This window comes from Larus michahellis, chromosome 19 (genome assembly GCF_964199755.1).
Source record: "Larus michahellis chromosome 19, bLarMic1.1, whole genome shotgun sequence".
Classification (NCBI taxonomy): Eukaryota; Metazoa; Chordata; class Aves; order Charadriiformes; family Laridae; genus Larus; species Larus michahellis.
The window spans coordinates 5,469,430-5,489,849 of NC_133914.1; the positions used below are offsets into that span (position 1 = coordinate 5,469,430).

General features: G+C 55.9%; 1 protein-coding gene across 4 annotated transcripts in view; it reads left to right on the plus strand.

Moving 5' to 3' along the window:
- Nucleotides 1-20,420, plus strand: part of PTPRU (protein tyrosine phosphatase receptor type U) — a 153,679-nt gene that overhangs the window by 56,160 nt on the left and 77,099 nt on the right. For all 4 annotated transcript variants that reach the window (XM_074563050.1, XM_074563051.1, XM_074563052.1 and 1 more), the window contains 4 exons: nt 343-478; nt 577-726; nt 886-1,059; nt 3,688-3,828. In XM_074563050.1, coding sequence (XP_074419151.1) covers nt 343-478; nt 577-726; nt 886-1,059; nt 3,688-3,828 — 601 coding nt within the window. The remainder of the gene's footprint in view (nt 1-342; nt 479-576; nt 727-885; nt 1,060-3,687; nt 3,829-20,420) is intronic.

The window sequence follows — 20,420 nt, forward strand, 5'->3', positions numbered from 1 at the left end:
TGTTGCAAAAAAGCCTGTGTTTTGCTGTCTTAAAGTAAAAATGAACTTATTAAAAATGAACAGATGCGGGTGCCCACCCTCCCACCCGCAGCCTGAACATCACACATCCCCCCAGCTGCTGCAGTGGGGTGTTTGGGTGGGTGGTTTAAGGCAGAACTGGGCCGTAGTTTCGGAGGTGTGTGAGGTCCCAGCAGCCCCACCTGGACCCCACTGCTCCAGCGTTGAGGGGCAGGGACCCCACGTCGAGCCCTCTCCCACACAGCCCTAGCTCCATGCCCACCGGCATGTGGATGCTGGGCGGACTGGGAATGCATTTGCCATGTTTTCCTCTTGCGTCCCCAGTGCCGGCACGGGGAGAACTGGCTGCTACATCGTCCTGGACGTTATGTTGGACATGGCTGAGTGCGAAGGTGTCGTGGACATCTACAACTGCGTGAAGACCCTGTGCTCGCGGAGGATCAACATGATACAGACGGAGGTGAGCGGGCATCGGGGACAGCCGGGGACACCTGGGGCTGCTGTCACCAGCAGGTTGGGGAGGCTCAGCCCTCTCCCTTTTCCTCCCGTCCCCGAAAGGAGCAGTACGTCTTCATTCACGACGCCATCCTGGAAGCCTGCCTGTGTGGGGAGACCAGCATCCCCGCCAACGAGTTCAAACCCACCTACAAGGAGATGGTGAGGATAGAGCCGCAGAGCAACTCCTCACAGCTGCGGGAGGAGTTTCAGGTGAGCGGCCCCAAAACCTCTGCGTGTCCCCCCCGGGACACCCCCTTGGCTTCTCACCCTCCTGGTCCCCACCTCTGCTGGGACCGGTGGGCTCTGGCAGGGGTGGCTGGCCCTGGTGTAGGCAGGAGGGGAGCTAAGGGGGGCAACGTGTCCCCGCAGACCCTGAACTCGGTGACTCCCCACCTGGACGTGGAGGAGTGCAGCATCGCCCTCCTGCCCCGCAACCGGGAGAGGAACCGCAGCATGGACGTCCTGCCGCCCGACCGATGCCTTCCCTTCCTCATCTCCGTGGACGGAGACAGCAACAACTACATCAACGCGGCCTTAACCGATGTGAGCGTGCTGCGGGGAGGGAAGGGGCCGGGTTGGGTTGCCTTGGGTGGTTTTTCGTGGCGAAACCTTGCTTGCTTTGAATTTACATCCTGATTTTGCACAAGGGCGTGAAGGCACGTGGCAACCCCCAGCTGCGTGCAGGGAGAGGAAGGGCTGGGACCATTGTAGCGGGGTCCTTCACCCCTTTTTCGTGTAGCACCAACTTGCTTGTTTTGAAAGAGTTTTTCACCTGCTCTTACAAGCTGCGCATGAAGGGTCTTCATTTATTTCATAGCAAAATGAAGCACAGGAGGGAGCGGAAGCTCTGGGAGGGGTTGGTGGCACCAAGCACCCCCATGTGCTGCCAGCACCCTGCTGGGCATCCTCCTGCCTGTTCTCCCAGGGCCATTCGGGGGGTCTGAACTGGTCCTGAAGCCACTGCGCATCGCCCCGTGGCGGTCAGAAATGACGCCCGTAACGGCAAAGCTATTTCCTACCTGCCCAAGCCCGCAAAGCACAGCGGAGAGGATGCTGCGGGCTCCAAGCCAGCGCCGAGCGATGGGTCATTTATCACCAAACCCACTTTCCTCGCCTTGAACCGAGCCGGGGTGCTTTGCACGGGCAGAGCTGAGCCCCGCTGCACCCCGGGCACCTTCCCCGAACCCTCCTGGTCGCAGCTGAGCGCCGGCCTCAGGCTGAGCCCTGCATTTTTTTAGCCCCCGGGTGATTTATCTTCGTGCAGATCTTGTCTCCCCGTTACCTGCTCTCGCAGCAAAAAGCAGGTTGTAAAGCAGAGGAGGCTGCTGGCGGCTGGGGAGCAGCCGGTGGCCTGCAGGCTTTGGCTATCGTGGGCTGGGAGCTTTGTTTCCAGCTTGCTTGGTGTTTGCATATCCTTTTTATTTTTATACATCACTGAGCCTCCCTTAATCTCTGCTGCGGGGTCAGAGAATAGAAATTTCTTTACAGACAGAAAAAGCCTTTTGGATGGAATTCTGCTGAAGGGATAAAACCCATTTCCCTCTCTGGGCAGGGGCGGAAAGAGCTCATTTTCTTTAAGTGCCAAAGCGGTTTGCTCAGTCCGTCCGTCTGTCAGATGAGGTTGGTCCGTGCTGCCCATCACCGGTGCCGTGGCAGTGCTGGTGGCAGGGTTGACGGAGGCTCTGCTCCGCGCCGGCTGCCCTCGTTTACATGGGTGCCGAAGGATTGCGGGTGCCCGGTCAACACCTGATGAAATCCCCCTCGCCCCCCTGCTCTCCTCGTCCTGCTCGAGGGTGGAAAGCTCTCGCCGAGAGCCGGCTGCGGTGAGCCAGGGCTCATGATGCTGCCCCATGGATGGAGCAGGGGGAAAGGTTTGATAAGGGCTTTTCCACGAGAGAAGTGAGGAGGTTTTGCAGCAGCCAGAGGACTCCCCGGCAGTGTAGAGCTGTGCTAATTCGTGGGTACAGGGCATTTTCTGCTCTATTCCTGTGTCTGAGGAGGCTTGAGCTGAAGTACGTTAATTTAAAAGTCTGATTGATGCAGCGCTGAGCCCGGCCGTGGGCTCCCCATCCCTCGGCAAGCTGGCATCGGGATGACCAAGGGGACAAATCTCGTTCAAAGCACGAACGAGAAATACAATCACTTTTTATCCCCCTTCCCTCTTGCAGTCTCCAGGGTTCTTTCATTCGGGTTTCCTTTCCTCCCAGAAAAGACCATTGACCCCGAGGTCTCTTTGCTGCTCTCGGTGCCCGGAGGCGTTGGGGTGCTGTGGGGGTGATGCTGGGGGTGATGCTTTCGCTCAGGACCGGGCTGCAGAGCTGGGTGCTGGGTCCATCTGGCAACCATGGCTTCTGCTTGTTCTTGGCTCAAAGGTGACATACTGCGTCCAGCTCTGGAGCCCTCAGCACAAGAAGGACATGGACCTGTTGGAACGGGTCCAGCAAAGGGCCGCAAAGATGATCTGAGGGCTGGAGCCCCTCTGCTGTGAGGACAGGCTGAGAGAGCTGGGGGGGTTCAGCCTGGAGAAGAGAAGGCTCCGGGGAGACCTTCCAGTCCCTTCCAGTCCCTAAAGGGGCTCCAGGAAAGCTGGGGAGGGACTCTGGAGCAGGGAGGGGAGCCATGGGACGAGGGGGAACGGTTTAAACTGAGAGAGGGGAGATATAGATGAGATCCGAGGAAGAAATTCTTGGCTGTGAGGGCGGTGAGCCCCTGGCCCAGGTTGCCCAGAGAAGCTGTGGCTGCCCCATCCCTGGAGGGGTTCAAGGCCAGGTTGGACGGGGCTTGGAGCAACCTGGGCTGGTGGGAGGTGTCCCTGCCCAGGGCAGGGGTTGGCACTGGGTGGGCTTTAAGGTCCCTTCCAACCTGCACCATTCTACAATTCTATGATCTGGGAAACCCAGTTATTTGAGTGAAACACCCTTCCCTGTGAGAGCCGAGAGCAGAAAGTGGGTGCTTTCATCCCCACTAAGGGCAGGGACCACTTAGACCCTGTTTTTATAGCATCTCCCCAGCACCAGGGCACGGAGGGACCAAGGCTGTGCCAGGGAGGCCAGCTCTGCTCAAGCATGGAGAAGATGGCTTTGGTGGCACTCATCTTCTGTTTGCACTGTTTTTTTGGGGTGTGACAGCAGGGGCCATGTCCTTAATGGTGCTCGTCTTCCCTCTCTGCAGAGCTACACCAAGAGCGCTGCCTTCATCGTCACCCTGCACCCGCTGCAGAACACCACCACCGACTTCTGGCGGTTGGTGTATGACTACGGCTGCACCTCCATCGTCATGCTCAACCAGCTCAACCAGTCCAACTCTGCCTGGGTGAGTGCTGCCGCCCCGGGGATCGCGCTGGCCCCGCAGGTGGCTCTGTCCTGCTCCGTCCCCACCTCCATGGAAGTGCTGCAGCCCTTACCTTGCTCATTCAGCTCCTTCTCCTCTGCAACGGGAGATGGGACTGGCTGCGGCACCCAGGATTTATCCCATGTAAGCACAGGGCTGGCCAGCTGGAGCCAGATATGTGGCAGCAGCTAACCGGCCTGGCCTTGTTGCGTTGGCGTTGGGTTGGCGTTGGGTTGGCGTTGTGTTGGCGTTGGGTTGGCGTTGGGTTGGCGTTGCGTTGGCGTTGCGTTGGCATTGCATTACTGTACCATAATCTTTGTGGATGCCCCAGGGAGGTACAAGGTTAATGACAAGTATAACCTTGTCATTATCAAGAACTGACTTTTATCCTTCTCCTTTTACAAAGGGGAAATTGAGGCACGGGGGTTTTTCCTGCTTTCGTCTTCCAAGGGCACTGGTGGCTTGCGAATGCCACTTTACAAATCAGCAAAGCGGCTGTTCTGTGGGTTTTATGGTGTGATGGGATGTGCAGATTTCCCAAACTGGGGGGGAGGTGTCTGTCCCCTGTCACCGGGGGGCCACGCTCGGTCTTGCCTTACTTTGCTTTCCCAGTGCATCGCTCCCCAGGGGGATGCCTGGAGCGCTCCTGCGGCCACCAAAGTGGATGTAAAAGTCCGCTACAGGTCTGTACTGTTAATTCAATGAGGAAACTCACTACATTTTTACATAAAATTTGCATTATAGAATCGTAATGGATGTCTGGAGAAGACTTCATTAGCTGGCTTATTTTATGAGCCGAGATCAGATACTCAATGTAAATGACCCGAAATGGCAATTGTACCATTCGTCGCAAGGGTGCGGATGGATGTGGCACCAGTACCAAGCGATACGTAAATATGCTGGTATTTATTTATATGTATATATAAAAAAATATATATGGCATATGCAGAGCTCTGGAGCACACCCACGTCTCCCTCCATGCTGAGCTAACGCCATTTGCTCCAAAGGACCTTTGCATGGGGTGACAGGGCAGTGGTGGAGTCGCCATCCCTGGAGGTATTTAAAAGCCGGGCAGACGTGGTGCTAGGGACATGGTTTAGTGGTGGCTTTGGCAGCGTTGGGTTGATGGTTGGACTCGATGTTCTTAAAGGTCCCTTCCAACCTCGACCATTCTATGATATTAAGCAGACCCTGAGCATCGAGGGGTGTCCTGGGAGGGTCTGTTGCCTTGTGGGGGTTTGATAGGGGAGGAGGCAGAGCTGGCCCCAAAGAGCTTCCCAGCTCGTATGCTCGCTTGGAGGAGTTGCTCTTAGATGAAGTACATGCTTAACGAAGAGATCTTCCCATGGACACGCTGAAATGAGTAGGTTTGTATGACCAGGGTCGTTGGAGAGGCCCCTTCCAGCACCAGCAGCTGGGACTGCTTTGACTGTCTAGAGCCGGTGGTGACAACAATGGTGATTAAAAGGTTGAGTGTTTAAGGATCAGGGGGAAGGCCAACAAGGCAGATATCGTGGTGGGAGTCTGCTATAGACCAGGACAACCACCCAACCAGGATGAAGGGGCAGATGAAAGAAATATTCTGTAAGTAGCTAGAAGTCTCACGAAGGCTAGCCCTTGTTCTCATGGAGGACTTGAACTTACCAGCTGTCTCCTGGAAATACAATTCAGCGGTGAGGAAACAGTCTAGGAGTGTGTGGAAGAGAACTTCTTGACACAGCAGGTGAGGGAGCCAACTAGGGAAGGCACACAAATGGACCTGTTGTTTGCGAACAGAGAAGGACTTGTGGTTGATGTGATGGTTGGAGGCTGTCTTGGACACAGCAGTCATGAAATTATAGTTTTCAATTCTGGGAGAAGTAAGAAGGAAGTCAGCAGAACTGCTACCTTGTGTTTCTACACGGCAGACTTTGGTCTGTTGAGGGGCTTGGTTAGGAGAGTCCCTTGGGAGGCAGTCCCAAAGGGCAAAGGAGTCCAGGAAGGAGTTATCCTTCTACCGTGTCACCCACCTTGTGGATGAAGAGAAGATGGCGCATGCAGTTTTTCTGGGTATCGGTAAGGCTTTTGATGGTGTCCCTCACAGCATCCTTCTGGACAAGTTGTACTGAAGGGGCATGGACTCCCCAAGAGCTGTGAGGGATTGGTTTGGGTTGAGTAGCCCTGGGTGCTGGTGCAGCTCCTGGATTAGCCCCAGGTTGGCCGTTTGCTGGGTTTTGCTGAGTGCAGTGCTAGTGCCTGGGGCCTTTGGCTTTGCGGCGCTGGACCCAAACCCGTCATGTCCCTGAAGGCCACCCCACGCCGGGTGTTGAGACAGTGACTGTGAGACCGTAGAGACAGGACAAGACAACTTGAAAAGATTTATTATTGAGAACAACAAACAACATACTATTATTACTTATTCCTATACTATGTCTTTCTACCTCTTGATGCTTACTTGCTGCCAACGATCTCTGCTGTTTCTATTCCCATTCCCATTGGGGTCCAACCCAGTTGGGGGCAGCTGTGGCATTTGGTCCCCAAATGCAGGCTGGGCAGTAGCAGTGGGTTGGAGCTTGGCCACATGGTGGCCCTGGCATGGGAAGGGTAGAAGTTGCTGCCAGCATGCCCATCACCAGCCATGGAGCTCGGGGGACCTGCATAGCAGCTAAATCTGGCTGCCACAGTGGACGTGTGGGGTGTCCCACGGCTGGTGTGAAGGGACTGCTGTGGCTGCAGTGCCGTTTTGGTGGGGCTGGACCGGCACTGCCCATCTGGGCAGTTGTGTCAGCCCGTGGCTCGGTCGGTGTGGAGCTGGTGGTTGCGGATGTCTGGGTGGTGGTCTCCTTCTCCGCAGCTCCTACTGCTGCTTGACCGTCATGTTGCCTCTTTCTCAGCTGCTCTTCCTTCATCTTGGTGCCCAGTGGGGAAGGAGCTGGGGCTCTCCTTCTCTCGCCAGCACTTTGTGTAAATGTGCTGAGGAGGTTGGGGTTCTCTCTCTTAAAAAAGGGGTTTGTAGTAGAAGAGCAGCTACAAAATGCAAAGGAGAGGAGTTAGTTGCCATTATGGCAAGAAGGAGAAAGACAGCGATGTGATAACTGAGCATCTGCATCAGCAAAGACAAACACGACTTTGTAAAAAGGACTCTCTGGGGCATTTTGAACCTCAAGTTTTGGCTGAATAAAATGTTAGGGCAGGGTTTTGTTAAGTCATAACCACCCCTGTGTTTTTGGCAGTTGGGAGCAGAGAAGCGTAGGGTTTTCAAAAGCCCAAAAGCTGGTGGACAAAGCCAAATACCACTAGTTTTCAGGCACGTCAGCGTGGAACGGCTGTGTCAGGAATAATGCTGATGTTGACGTGTATCTTGTCAGCATTCAGCAGACGCCACAAGAAGATTGAAACTTTTGGTGCAGCCAGATACAGAGCAAGCACAAAAAAAGCACAATACGATGGGACTGTCTTTTGGGTTCACAGATTCAAAGTAAGCAGAAATACTCCAAATCTATATTGTCAGCATTTCTGCTCCTGCGAAATCCTGCGTGGAGAATCCCTGAAAATGACCTGCGAGACACAATCAGGCCCTTTGCTCCCATCCCCATCTCCTGCCTTGTAAAGGCTTCTTTTATCTGACCATGAACCTCTCCCCCCTGAATGCCCCGAGGGTTCTTTGGTGTGCGGAGGAAGGGACGTACCTTGCCCAGAGCAGCCCCCGCTGCTGCTACTGCTTGCAGCTCCTCGATGGAGATGGAAATCAGAGAATCCCCTTCCATTTTGCAGAATCCATGGAGCTTCAGATGGAGCACGAAGCCTCTCACGGAGGTGGTTTCAAAGACCTTCAGGGGTCCGCTCCTCCCCAGCACTTCCTTTCTAAAGAGCTTTTCTGCGATCACCACGCAGTTTCCATTGTCGCCCCACCAGATGGACTGGAAGTCAGGGCTGCCGACGATCTTCCAGAGCTTGTAGAGGAAGGAGGGGGCTGGAGACTGGCTGACCTTTTCACAGGTCTCTGAGAAACAAAATTGCATGATGGGGACCCAGAATTCCTCAGGCACACCTTGAAGGGTGTTTTCTTCTTCAAGAGGTCCAGTGGCAGCATCCCAAGCTGCTCCCGTATCACCTCCTGGGTGGTGGTGAGAGGTTGAAGCCGCCCAGAAATGTGGCTGCTCTGGGTTGGAAGCCCAGGATGCCTCTGGTGAGAGCGGCTCCGTTTTAATTTCTCTTTCCATGGCTTGGCTGCAGTTCCCAGGTGCGGCCCTTTCCCCGACCAGGGTAAGGTGCTGCCGGTCAGCAGGATGAAGGGCCATGGCACCAGTGGCCTGGGAAGTTCTCCAGGGTCACCATGACACCTGCGTTGTATCACGGTGACATCACAGCATGGCGCCCAGCTCCTGGCAGCAGGAAGTGGAAGAAAGAAGAAATGGGGAAATAGTCCTGTTTTCTTTTGATGGAGAAAAGCAACTTCTTGGTTTTGAGCCCAGAAGCGACTCCAACTGTATTTGCATTCGGTGTGTCCTGCGAGGGCAGGGCTGTGTCCCGTTGCCCCGGGAGTTGGTGCCCAGGGAGGGATGGGGAAGGCTGCAGCGTTGGGCGTCAGAGTGGCCCAGATGGGAAGTTTTTTCCCTGGGCCCTTTCCCCATGTGCAGAAATGTCTATTCGCTCTCGTATGGAATAAGCCCCGCTGTGTGATTTCAGCAGCGCTGCTTCTGTGGTGGCTGTCCCTGTACCCAGGCGATGCCCTCGGCTTTCAGCAGGCTCTGCGTGCTGCTCTGTAGGGTGACCTAGAAGTGAAACGTCACCTAAATACATCCTGCAACTGGAATAAACTTATGGTGATGGCTGTTCCCTCTCTGTGCTCCTGCGAGGGCAGAGCCGAGGGTGTCAGTGCAGAGGCAGCACCCATGGGTGGTTCTGGCATGGGCAGGCAGGTTCTCCGGTCCTGAGGTGAGGACAGGGCTGGGCACATTGCGGCATCGATCCCTGCCTGGCAGCGGTGGCTGCCCTGAGCCTTGTGGGCTTTGCTCCCGATGGAACGGACCTGCCTGGCTTCCCGCTGTGTGCAGAGAGGTGGTGGAGCCTGGAGCATGGAAGGGCTACTGTGGAGAGAGACCTTTTTCTGTGGTAAGAGACCTGGGAGTCCTGGGGGACGACAGGGTGACCATGAGCCAGCAATGGGCCCTGGTGACCAAGAAGGCCAGTGGCATCCTGGGGTGCATCAAGAAGAGCGTGGCCAGCAGGTGGAGGGAGGTCATCCTCCCCCTCTGTGCTGCCCTGGGGAGGCCACATCTGGAGTGCTGGGTCCAGTTCTGGGCTCCCCGGGTCAAGAAGGACAGGGAACTGCTGGAGAGGGGACAGCAAAGGGCTGCCAAGACGCTGAGGGGACTGGAACATCTCTCTGCTGAGGAAAGGCTGAGGGATTTGGGTCTCTTCAGTCTGGAAAAAAGACGACCGAGGGGGGATCTTATCAACGCTTCTAAATACTGACAGGGTGGGTGTCAGGAGGATGGGGCCAGGCTCTTCTCAGTGGTGCCCGGGGACAGGACAAGGGACAACAGGCACAAACTTGAGCATGGGAAGTTCCGTCCCAACATGAGGAGGACCTTCTTTGCTGTGAGGGTGGCAGAGCCCTGGCACAGGCTGCCCAGAGAGGTGGGGGAGTCTCCATCTCTGGAGACATTCCCAAGCCGCCTGGAGGCGTTCCTGTGCCACCTGCTGTGGGTGACCGTGCTGTGTCAGGGGGTTGGAGGGGATGATGTCCAGAGGTGCCTTCCCATCCCCACCATTGTGTGATTGTGTGGTGAGCGTTTGGTCCTGTGGGTCACGTCTGCCTTGAAAGGGAGCTCAGGCAGAGGTGGTGCCAGCAGAGGACGGGTGTGGGCAGAGCCAGGCCATGTGCCGAGGGAGCCGTGCTCTCTGTTAGCGCTGCGGGGTGCGTGCGGGTGGTAAAGGGGAGAGATTGTCCTGCCGCAAGGCATGTTGTCTGCCCCAGGCCTTGGCTGTCTGGGAGAAGGTGGCGGTAGTGGAGGCTGTTGTTGGTGGCAGCTCTGGAGCAGCTCTGCTGCTGGTTCCGTGGCTGCCAAAGGCCGAGCCGGCGGAGCTGTCTGTGCGCGCTGACCGGGGCAAAGCTGAGTCCCCAAGCCAATCTTGGGCGCTGCTCAACTGGCCCTTAATGAACCCGAGAGCGGCATACTCGGGTGTGGGTATTGCCCCCAGCATTGCTGTTAGGGGGGACCGTACCTTGATGAGGGCAAAAATGACAAGGGGCAAAATAGTAATGAAAACCATTTAATAACGTATTAAGAGGTTAACCAGTAACTGGTCTCTGGATCTGCCACTCTCCACCGGTGCCGAGACTTCCCAGGTTTTTGTGCCGGGAGATTCCGTACAGCTTTCTTTTGCCAGATGACAAAGCTGCAGCCTCCCCAGAGTCCGAAGAAAAGGGCTGTTTGGGGACCTTCTCCTCCTTCGGTGCCACTTGTCCGCGAGAGGGAAAGTGCCAGGCCTGGCCGGCAAAGTTCTTACCGAGAGAACCTGTTTTTGAAGTCTTTGACAGCCTTGGCCATGATGGGTGCAATTTCTGCAAGAGAGAACGCAAAAAACCCACAAGTGAAGCCCAACTCCCTCCCATGAAAGCAGCAGGCACAGAGTAGGGGAGCAGAGAGCAATTCCAAGGGGCAACTTTGCAGAGCCTTTAGCCTCTCCTTAGGGAGAGGAGAGGAGAGGAGAGGAGAGGAGAGGAGAGGAGAGGAGAGGAGAGGAGAGGAGAGGAGAGGAGAGGAGAGGAGAGGAGAGGAGAGGAGAGGAGAGAGGCCGCCAACACGACCCCCCTCCTGCAGAGCCGGGATTTCCCTTGCCGCAGAAACAGCAGATTTGTGCCTTTGTAAAGGAGGAGCTCTAGGAGGCCAGGGGATGTTCTGCGGTTTGTACTTACTCTTGGCTGGTGGTTTCTTGGGCTCAGGAAACCAGGAGGAGAACACGGTCCTGCCCAAAGATGGGACAGAGTGGGCAGTGGTGGTGCTGGGCCCATCGTGGGCCTTGCCCTCACTCCCAGGAGCGTGGCTTTTGCTAGAAGTGCACAGGACAGGTTTTATTATGGAACAGAGAGTTGAGGCGAAGGCACCCGGAAGAGCAAGCGGTACTGAGAGCTACTCACTTGGTCTTCTGTGGCAGAAGAGCTCCCCCAGTGCCAGACTTCTCTTGTGTCCTTCCTTCGTCCCGAGGGGCCTTTGGTGGAGAGGCCAGAAACAGAGTTTTGGCTGCTTGCCCTGTAGGAGACCAAAGGGAAACGTTGCTCAGATGCAGCTTATGAGAAAGGAGGCTCCTCAGTGCTTGTCCAATGTCAGGAAGCTCCAAGCACCTCTCCCCCGTCCGTGCATTGCAAAGCTGGGATTGTGGGGAAAATGGACCCTGTCCCGCGCAGGCGGAAGCAGGAGAAGCAGCCACAGCCTGGGAGAGCAGAGAGCAATTCCAAGGTGCAGCCCTGGCCAAGCAGAAGCAGGGCAGGCGTAAGCGTGTGCTCTTTGGCCACGACCTGTGGTATTTTGAGGTCACCCACGGAGGAGAGCCCACTGGGCTTTCTGCAGGGCAAGAGCACAGGTCTGTGGTGAACGTCTCCCTGCTTCCTTGCCAAGGGAGCTGCAGGACAATTTCATGGTTGCCAAGAGGTGGAGAGACACCGCGGGCTGTCAGGAGGGGCAAGGCAGGGTTTGTGCCTCAGGCGTAGCATTAGGACAGGCTGAGACAGTCGTCAGCGAGCAGGCAGCTGAATGGCACGTTTGCCTGTGCTTTTTCTCGTGCAAGGACTTTGCAGAGCCTTTAGCCTCTCCTTATGGAGAGGAGAGGAGAGAGGCCACCAAGACGACCCCCCTCCTGCAGAGGCAGGATTTGTCTTGCACAGAAAGAGCGGATTCAGGCGTTTGCAAAGGAGGAGCTGGAGGAGGCCAAGGGATGTTCTGGGGTTTGTACTTACTTTTGACTGGTGGTTTCCTGGGGTCACGGGAGGAGAAGGTGGTTGCTGGAGGTGGGACAGAGTGGGCAGTGCTGGTGCTGGGCCCATCATAGGACTTCTCCTCACTCCCGTGAGCGTGTCTTTTGCTGGCGGTGCCCAAGACGGGTTTTATTCTGAAAGAGAGATGGAACAGACATTTCAGGGTAAGGCATGCGTAAGAGCAAGGCGCTACGGACAAATACTGACTTGGTCTTCTGTGGCGGAAGAGGTCCCCCAGTTTCCCACTTCTTTTGTCTCCTTCGCACGTCCCGAGGGGCCTTTGGTGGAGAGGCCAGAAACAGAGTTTTGGCTGCTTGCCCTGTAGGAGACCCAAGGGAAAGATTGGTCAGATGCAGCTTATGAGAAAGGAGGCTCCTCAGTGCTTGTCTTAGTAGAGAACAGAGGGTTAAGCAAGTCCTAAATTGGGCTAGATTTGAACCAGGCACTCCAGAAGACCTTCCCCACACAAAGACGTCCCCGAGGCAGCATTCCCAGAGCCCTCTGTCATCGTTCAGCCCTCCCTTACCTTTGTTGCTGTGAGCTGAGCCGATCTTCTGGGCTAACATGAGCAGCCGCTGCTCTCGTGCCTCGTGCAGGCGAAGGTACAAGTGGCGCCAGGACTCAAACGCTTCTGGCTTCTGGTTCTTGAAGTCTCGGAGACAGTGGATGTGCCACAGTCGATCCGTAGACTCAATGAGGGCCTGAAAGAAACGCAGACGTAATCTGGGCTCCCCCCTGAGACCATCGCTCCCCTCTCCCTCGAGAACAGCTAGTGCCAGTGGGGCTGGAATACCAGCGAGGGCAAGGCGGCTTCGTGACCAGGTTGCAGCAAGAGAGGGGCAGATGGCAACCGCAGGAAGTGAGGACTAGCGAAGGCCAGCTCTTGTTCTAAAGAGCGCTGTTCTTGACTCTTCAGCTACGGCAGGTGAGGAGAGAACGTCCCTCCCGCGTGCCACCAGCCCTTCCCCAGGCCCAGGCACTCACGTGGTTACGTTCCTCGATGCGATGGAGCTGCTCTGGGGTGCATCTCTCCAATACTGGCTCCAGCTCTGAGAAAGGGGCACCGCCAGCTTCACAGATGGCTAGAGAGACGCAAAACGCAGAGTATTTATCCCGCTCCCTCTCCGCCAAGGAAAGGGCTTGACTCCTTGAAGGCAGTGGAGAGCAGTGCAGCGCTGCACGCCACTACGGCAGAGGAGGGGAAGGAGAAAGGAGCCGCAGGTGCCATAGCTGTAGTGGGCCATCAGGCCCCAGTCTCTCCCAGTGAAGGGGTGCCTGCGCAAGGCTCCGTTTACCCCTGTTTGCCGTGCTTGAGCACCCCCTGAAAGCACGCTGGCTGCCGATGGTGCAGCACCTGAGCTTCCAGGGAGATGTGCCCCATATGAGTTGGCTTGCCTTGCGAGAAGGGGCAACTAAGCGTTGGCGTGCTCCCAGCCCGATGCTGCTGGGATAGATACAGACAAGTCAGGAAGAGAGCAGTAGATGTGCCTGGCACCGCGAGTTTAAGACAGACGAGGAAGGGTACTTACAGTCAATGCTGTTAGTGAGGAGTCGGGCACTTTGGGGAGGAGGAGGCACCGTCTGTGGGACCGGGGCGGTTTTAGGGCCTGGACGCACTAGCGTCTTTGAATTGTGCCGGTAGCATGGGAACCCCTCTTCGCCCTCTTGAGGTGTCAAGGCCGGTGCTGTAAAGTGAAAGAGTTGGGGTAAGAAGGGAAGGGAGGAAAGAAGAGCCCATCCTGAGGAATGGCACAGGAGACACAAATCAGAGTCCCCCAGAAGCAAGCTAAAGGGCTTCTCTAAGAGACCCGCGGCCTAGTTTGGGAAGGGCAAGGCCAAAGGCCAAGGCTCCATCAGGGTCATCAGAGGATCTTCCTCATTTCTGCTCGAGCATGCGGGAGAGAAGGCACCGCTTGTGTGAATGCCGGGCTGTGGGCGCCACAGGCGGGACGCCAGCCCCCAAGAGAAGGACTTGAACCCAGCCAGCATCCCCTCCCTCCCACACGCAGCGGCTGCAGCCCGTTTCAGACCCCTTTGCCTGCCCAACGTACCTTTCCTTTTTCTCTGGGAGTGGGGAACGGACTCAGCTGGAGGAGGAGGGCTGCAGCTGGCCTGGATCGGCGGCAGCGGGATGTCGGGCAACCGTATGTCCACATCTAGAAGTATCTGGAAGGAGACGACGTGCATGCAAGTGAGCCAAGGATAGGGGAGAATGTTACATCCTGCCAGCGTACAAACTGCGCTGAACTGCATTTGGTTTGCTCTTTTGAAGAAGCCGCTCAACGCTGATCAGCTCACACCAGGGAGTAGCCTCAGCGGGAGGCTGCCCCTCTGCCCCGTTCCTGTGGCTCCCTCTAGGCTGTCAATACAAAGAAGCCAAACTCCGGGATGCCAATCACTCGGCTCTCGGCTCCCTCCAGTAAGAGCCATGCGCATCTTTAACCTCCAAGGTTGAGCGCCGAAGGCCTCCGTCAAGAACCCGAGGCAGATTAACGGTGCAAAGAACTCATTTAGTCAAACACTCGTTTGCTCCTCCTGCCTCTTCTCCTCCTCCCTGCCTCTTCGAAAAAGCTCTGCAGTGGTGGAGGAGAGGGGAACCTCCCAAAGTGGGGGAAATCCAAAGCTTGGATATGAGACACCTTTACAGCATCATAAAAGGCTGCTAAGATTATAAACACACTTTTTGAAGTGCAAAGTGTTTCAAAGTTGAGGAAAAAGCTTCTTCTGTCAAGGTTTTACAGAGCCAGCACCTCCAAGGGGAAAACTAAGAAGCCGCAGATGGGGGAGGGCCGAGAGCAGCTGATCCCACCTTCTCGGTTCACTTGCAGATCCTTCAGAACCTTACCCTCTTTGGTTCAGGAGCCTCTGGTGGTTCCTCCTCTGCCCTTTTCTCATTTGTGCGCTTGAGGCTTGGGCTTTTCGCACTCAAGCAGGTGCTGTCGAGGCCGTCTTGGCACGGCAAACAGGTGCTGTGCCAGTGGTCTTTCTGCCCAGGTGACGCAGAGGGTTTGACCGCTTTCTTCTGTTCCTGGGTCTGGTCATAAGCGAGGTACTCCTCAAAGGACATAGTAGGTGGTTGACATTCCTCCTCCTCGTCATCGTCCTCAGAACTGCTGGAAAAGGCCACTGATTTTCTGCCAAAGCAAGGAGAAACCCCGGGCAGAGTTAGCACACTTGTCTTAAAAGTGTTCACGGAGCCTTCACCTTTATTACCTTCATCAGAGAAGTTTATCGTCCCCACTTCAGAAGGAGAACGTAGTTTATCCACCAAGATCACCCAACAGGTTCACTTACGTGTCTCTCTCTGGGGACACCAGGCCCAGCTTCTTCCGCCCGGCTAAGAACTTCCTGGCAAAGTCTGCGACAAGCTCGAGTTTCCGTGAGCCGGTCAGAGTCTTCCCAACAGCGATCTCCTTCTGGAGAGAGCCCAGACATCAATTCATCTTAGCAAAACACGCAGCATTCTCACCTCTGCTAAACTTCCGACAGAGTGAATAAAGTTACCCCGCTGCCTGTCCCTGCCAGGTGGAAATAACCCCCCTTGATCCAAGGGCAAAGATACCCCAATTAAGACATTGTGATTTCAGCGCCATTACAGCATTTCTGTAAATCAAAGGCGACTTCACTCTGCCTTAGGCAAACACGAATTATTAGTAGCAATAACCCAAGTTAGTATTTACCATGGCTGCGGGTAGGTCTGAAGACAGAAGACGTCTCGAATAGTTGTCAGGATTAGCACTTCTTAATCTTATGCCGATCCTGTTGGCATCAGAAGCCGCTCTGACTTTCAGATCGCAATCAAGTGTGAAGCTTCTGGAAGCAGCAAGGGCGACCCACTGTCCTCCAAGGCTTCACACTGGCTCTGCCCCGCTCCGTCCGCGTGCCTTTTATCTCTAGGACCGCATCACAATCGCGCCTGTGAGAGCGGGCTGCAGCAGGTGGCCGAGGCAACAGGCCCCATTCCCGGGAAAGCAGCATTGCCGTGGCCAGGATTATCCCACAGGAGGGAGGTGGGAGAGATTTCCCAGGTCTTTACCACCAGAGCGTCCACTGTGATGGGCAGCTCAGACAGGCTCCTGAGGTGCTTCTGTTCACCAGAAACCACTGATCCGTCTCCATTGCATTTAGGAATTCATTGCCATGACTGAAAGTTTGTGTTTTCTTGGTTGTTTTGGAAGAGGGAAACCGATACCACCAGTAACGGTGTGTTTCAGGGCTCTTGCGCCGGGATGCTGAGGGGGATGCAATAGTGCCGTAACCACGGCTAAGCGGGTCTGGAAGCCCTCCGTCCCTGCGACTGCGGGCTGACGTTAATGCAGAGTCTCCCCCGGGATTCACGGGGTCCGGGGCAGGTAACGCGCTGCACCACCTACCTCAATGGATGGGGAAAGAAAACGGGGGAAAAAAAGAAGGCAATTGAGCTAAAAATGCCGGCATCCCCTCAGAGTGCAGAACCGCTGTTCCTTTGCCCGCGCTGTGGCTCAACAAGGTCCCTGGCAAACGCAGGCATTGACCCTGTTTCTTCCTTCCGTCCCGCAGCAGAGTTTGTATCTTCTCTGCTGGAGGAAAAAAGACCGTTTGCAAACGGTTACAGGGGTGTCCGTAGTTTCACTCATACACGTGTGTGCCAGCAGCCCTGTTTTCAACCCCGGAAAATATTCATACTTGACACCTTTCAGCATTGTAATGTAGAGTTGTCCACGACACTGGGCAAATATGATTCTTTCACATTAGTGATAAATGTTTGAAAAGGAGAAGGGAAGAAAACCAAAGTCTGGAAATGGTGAGGGGACTGGAACATCTCTCTGCTGAGGAAAGGCTGAGGGATTTGGGTCTCTTCAGTCTGGAAAAAAGACGGCTGAGGGGGGACCTTATCAACGCTTCGAAATACTGAAAGGGTGGGTGTCAGGAGGATGGGGCCAGGCTCTTCTCAGTGCTGCCCAGGGACAGGACAAGGGGCAACAGGCACAAACTGGAGCATGGGAAGTTCCATCCCAACATGAGGAGGACCTTCTTTGCTGTGAGGGTGTCAGAGGCCTGGCACAGGCTGCCCAGAGAGGTGGTGGAGTCTCCGTCTCTGGAGACATTCCCAAGCTGCCTGGAGGCGTTCCTGTGCCACCTGCTGTGGGTGAGCGTGCTGTGTCAGGGGGTTGGAGGGGATGATGTCCAGAGGTGCCTTCCCATCCCCACCATTGTGTGATTGTGTGGTGAGCGTTTGGTCCTGTGGGTCACGTCTGCCTTGAAAGGGAGCTCAGGCAGAGGTGGTGCCAGCAGAGGACGGGTGTGGGCAGAGCCAGGCCATGTGCCGAGGGAGCCGTGCTCTCTGTTAGCGCTGCGGGGTGCGTGCGGGTGGTAAAGGGGAGAGATTGTCCTGCCGCAAGGCATGTTGTCTGCCGCAGGCCTTGGCTGTCTGGGAGAAGGTGGCGGTAGTGGAGGCTGTTGTTGGTGGCAGCTCTGGAGCAGCTCTGCTGCTGGTTCCGTGGCTGCCAAAGGCCGAGCCGGCGGAGCTGTCTGTGCGCGCTGACCGGGGCAAAGCTGAGTCCCCAAGCCAATCTTGGGCGCTGCTCAACTGGCCCTTAATGAACCCGAGAGCGGCATACTCGGGTGTGGGTATTGCCCCCAGCATTGCTGTTAGGGGGGTCCGTACCTTGATGAGGGCAAAAATGACAAGGGGCAAAATAGTAATGAAAACCATTTAATAACGTATTAAGAGGTTAACCAGTAACTGGTCTCTGGATCTGCCACTCTCCACCGGTGCCAAGACTTGCCAGGCTTTTGTGCCGGGAGATTCCGTACAGCTTTCTTTTGCCAGATGACAAAGCTGCAGCCTCCCCAGAGTCCGAAGAAAAGGGCTGTTTGGGGACCTTGTCCTCCTTCGGTGCCACTTGTCCGCGAGAGGGAAAGTGCCAGGCCTGGCCGGCAGAGTTCTTACCGAGAGAACCTGTTTTTGAAGTCTTTGACAGCCTTGGCCATGATGGGTGCAATTTCTGCAAGAGAGAACGCAAAAAACCCACAAGTGAAGCCCATCCCCCTTCCATGAAAGCAGCGGGCACAGAGTAGGGGAGCAGAGAGCAATTCCAAGGGGCAACTTTGCAGAGCCTTTAGCCTCTCCTTAGGGAGAGGAGAGGAGAGGAGAGGAGAGAGGCCGCCAACACGACCCCCCTCCTGCAGAGCCGGGATTTCCCTTGCCGCAGAAACAGCAGATTTGTGCCTTTGTAAAGGAGGAGCTCTAGGAGGCCAGGGGATGTTCTGCGGTTTGTACTTACTCTTGGCTGGTGGTTTCTTGGGCTCAGGAAACCAGGAGGAGAACACGGTCCTGCCCAAAGATGGGACAGAGTGGGCAGTGGTGGTGCTGGGCCCATCGTGGGCCTTGCCCTCACTCCCAGGAGCGTGGCTTTTGCTAGAAGTGCACAGGACAGGTTTTATTATGGAACAGAGAGTTGAGGCGAAGGCACCCGGAAGAGCAAGCGGTACTGAGAGCTACTCACTTGGTCTTCTGTGGCAGAAGAGCTCCCCCAGTGCCAGACTTCTCTTGTGTCCTTCCTTCGTCCCGAGGGGCCTTTGGTGGAGAGGCCAGAAACAGAGTTTTGGCTGCTTGACCTGTAGGAGACCAAAGGGAAACGTTGCTCAGATGCAGCTTATGAGAAAGGAGGCTCCTCAGTGCTTGTCCAATGTCAGGAAGCTCCAAGCACCTCTCCCCCGTCCATGCATTGCAAAGCTGGGATTGTGGGGAAAATGGACCCTGTCCCGCGCAGGCGGAAGCAGGAGAAGCAGCCACAGCCTGGGAGAGCAGAGAGCAATTCCAAGGTGCAGCCCTGGCAAAGCAGAAGCAAGGCAGGCGTAAGCGTGTGCTCTTTGGCCACGACCTGTGGTATTTTGAGGTCACCCACGGAGGAGAGCCCACTGGGCTTTCTGCAGGGCAAGAGCACAGGTCTGTGGTGAACGTCTCCCTGCTTCCTTGCCAAGGGAGCTGCAGGACAATTTCATGGTTGCCAAGAGGTGGAGAGACACCGCGGGCCGTCAGGAGGGGCAAGGCAGGGTTTGTGCCTCAGGCGTAGCATTAGGACAGGCTGAGACAGTCGTCAGCGAGCAGGCAGCTGAATGGCACGTTTGCCTGTGCTTTTTCTCGTGCAAGGACTTTGCAGAGCCTTTAGTCTCTCCTTATGGAGAGGAGAGGAGAGGAGAGAGGCCACCAAGACGACCCCCCTCCTGCAGAGGCAGGATTTGTCTTGCACAGAAAGAGCGGATTCAGGCGTTTGCAAAGGAGGAGCTGGAGGAGGCCAAGGGATGTTCTGGGGTTTGTACTTACTTTTGACTGGTGGTTTCCTGGGGTCACGGGAGGAGAAGGTGGTTGCTGGAGGTGGGACAGAGTGGGCAGTGCTGGTGCTGGGCCCATCATAGGACTTCTCCTCACTCCCGTGAGCGTGTCTTTTGCTGGCGGTGCCCAAGACGGGTTTTATTCTGAAAGAGAGATGGAACAGACATTTCAGGGTAAGGCATGCGTAAGAGCAAGGCGCTACGGACAAATACTGACTTGGTCTTCTGTGGCGGAAGAGGTCCCCCAGTTTCCCACTTCTTTTGTCTCCTTCGCACGTCCCGAGGGGCCTTTGGTGGAGAGGCCAGAAACAGAGTTTTGGCTGCTTGCCCTGTAGGAGACCCAAGGGAAAGATTGGTCAGATGCAGCTTATGAGAAAGGAGGCTCCTCAGTGCTTGTCTTAGTAGAGAACAGAGGGTTAAGCAAGTCCTAAATTGGGCTAGATTTGAACCAGGCACTCCAGAAGACCTTCCCCACACAAAGACGTCCCCGAGGCAGCATTCCCAGAGCCCTCTGTCATCGTTCAGCCCTCCCTTACCTTTGTTGCTGTGAGCTGAGCCGATCTTCTGGGCTAACATGAGCAGCCGCTGCTCTCGTGCCTCGTGCAGGCGAAGGTACAAGTGGCGCCAGGACTCAAACGCTTCTGGCTTCTGGTTCTTGAAGTCTCGGAGACAGTGGATGTGCCACAGTCGATCCGTAGACTCAATGAGGGCCTGAAAGAAACGCAGACGTAATCTGGGCTCCCCCCTGAGACCATCGCTCCCCTCTCCCTCGAGAACAGCTAGTGCCAGTGGGGCTGGAATACCAGCGAGGGCAAGGCGGCTTCGTGACCGGGTTGCAGCAAGAGAGGGGCAGATGGCAACCGCAGGAAGTGAGGACTAGCGAAGGCCAGCTCTTGTTCTAAAGAGCGCTGTTCTTGACTCTTCAGCTACGGCAGGTGAGGAGAGAACGTCCCTCCCGCGTGTCACCAGCCCTTCCCCAGGCCCAGGCACTCACGTGGTTACGTTCCTCGATGCGATGGAGCTGCTCTGGGGTGCATCTCTCCAATACTGGCTCCAGCTCTGAGAAAGGGGCACCGCCAGCTTCACAGATGGCTAGAGAGACGCAAAACGCAGAGTATTTATCCCGCTCCTTCTCCGCCAAGGAAAGGGCTTGACTCCTTGAAGGCAGTGGAGAGCAGTGCAGCGCTGCACGCCACTACGGCAGAGGAGGGGAAGGAGAAAGGAGCCGCAGGTGCCATAGCTGTAGTGGGCCATCAGGCCCCAGTCTCTCCCAGTGAAGGGGTGCCTGCGCGAGGCT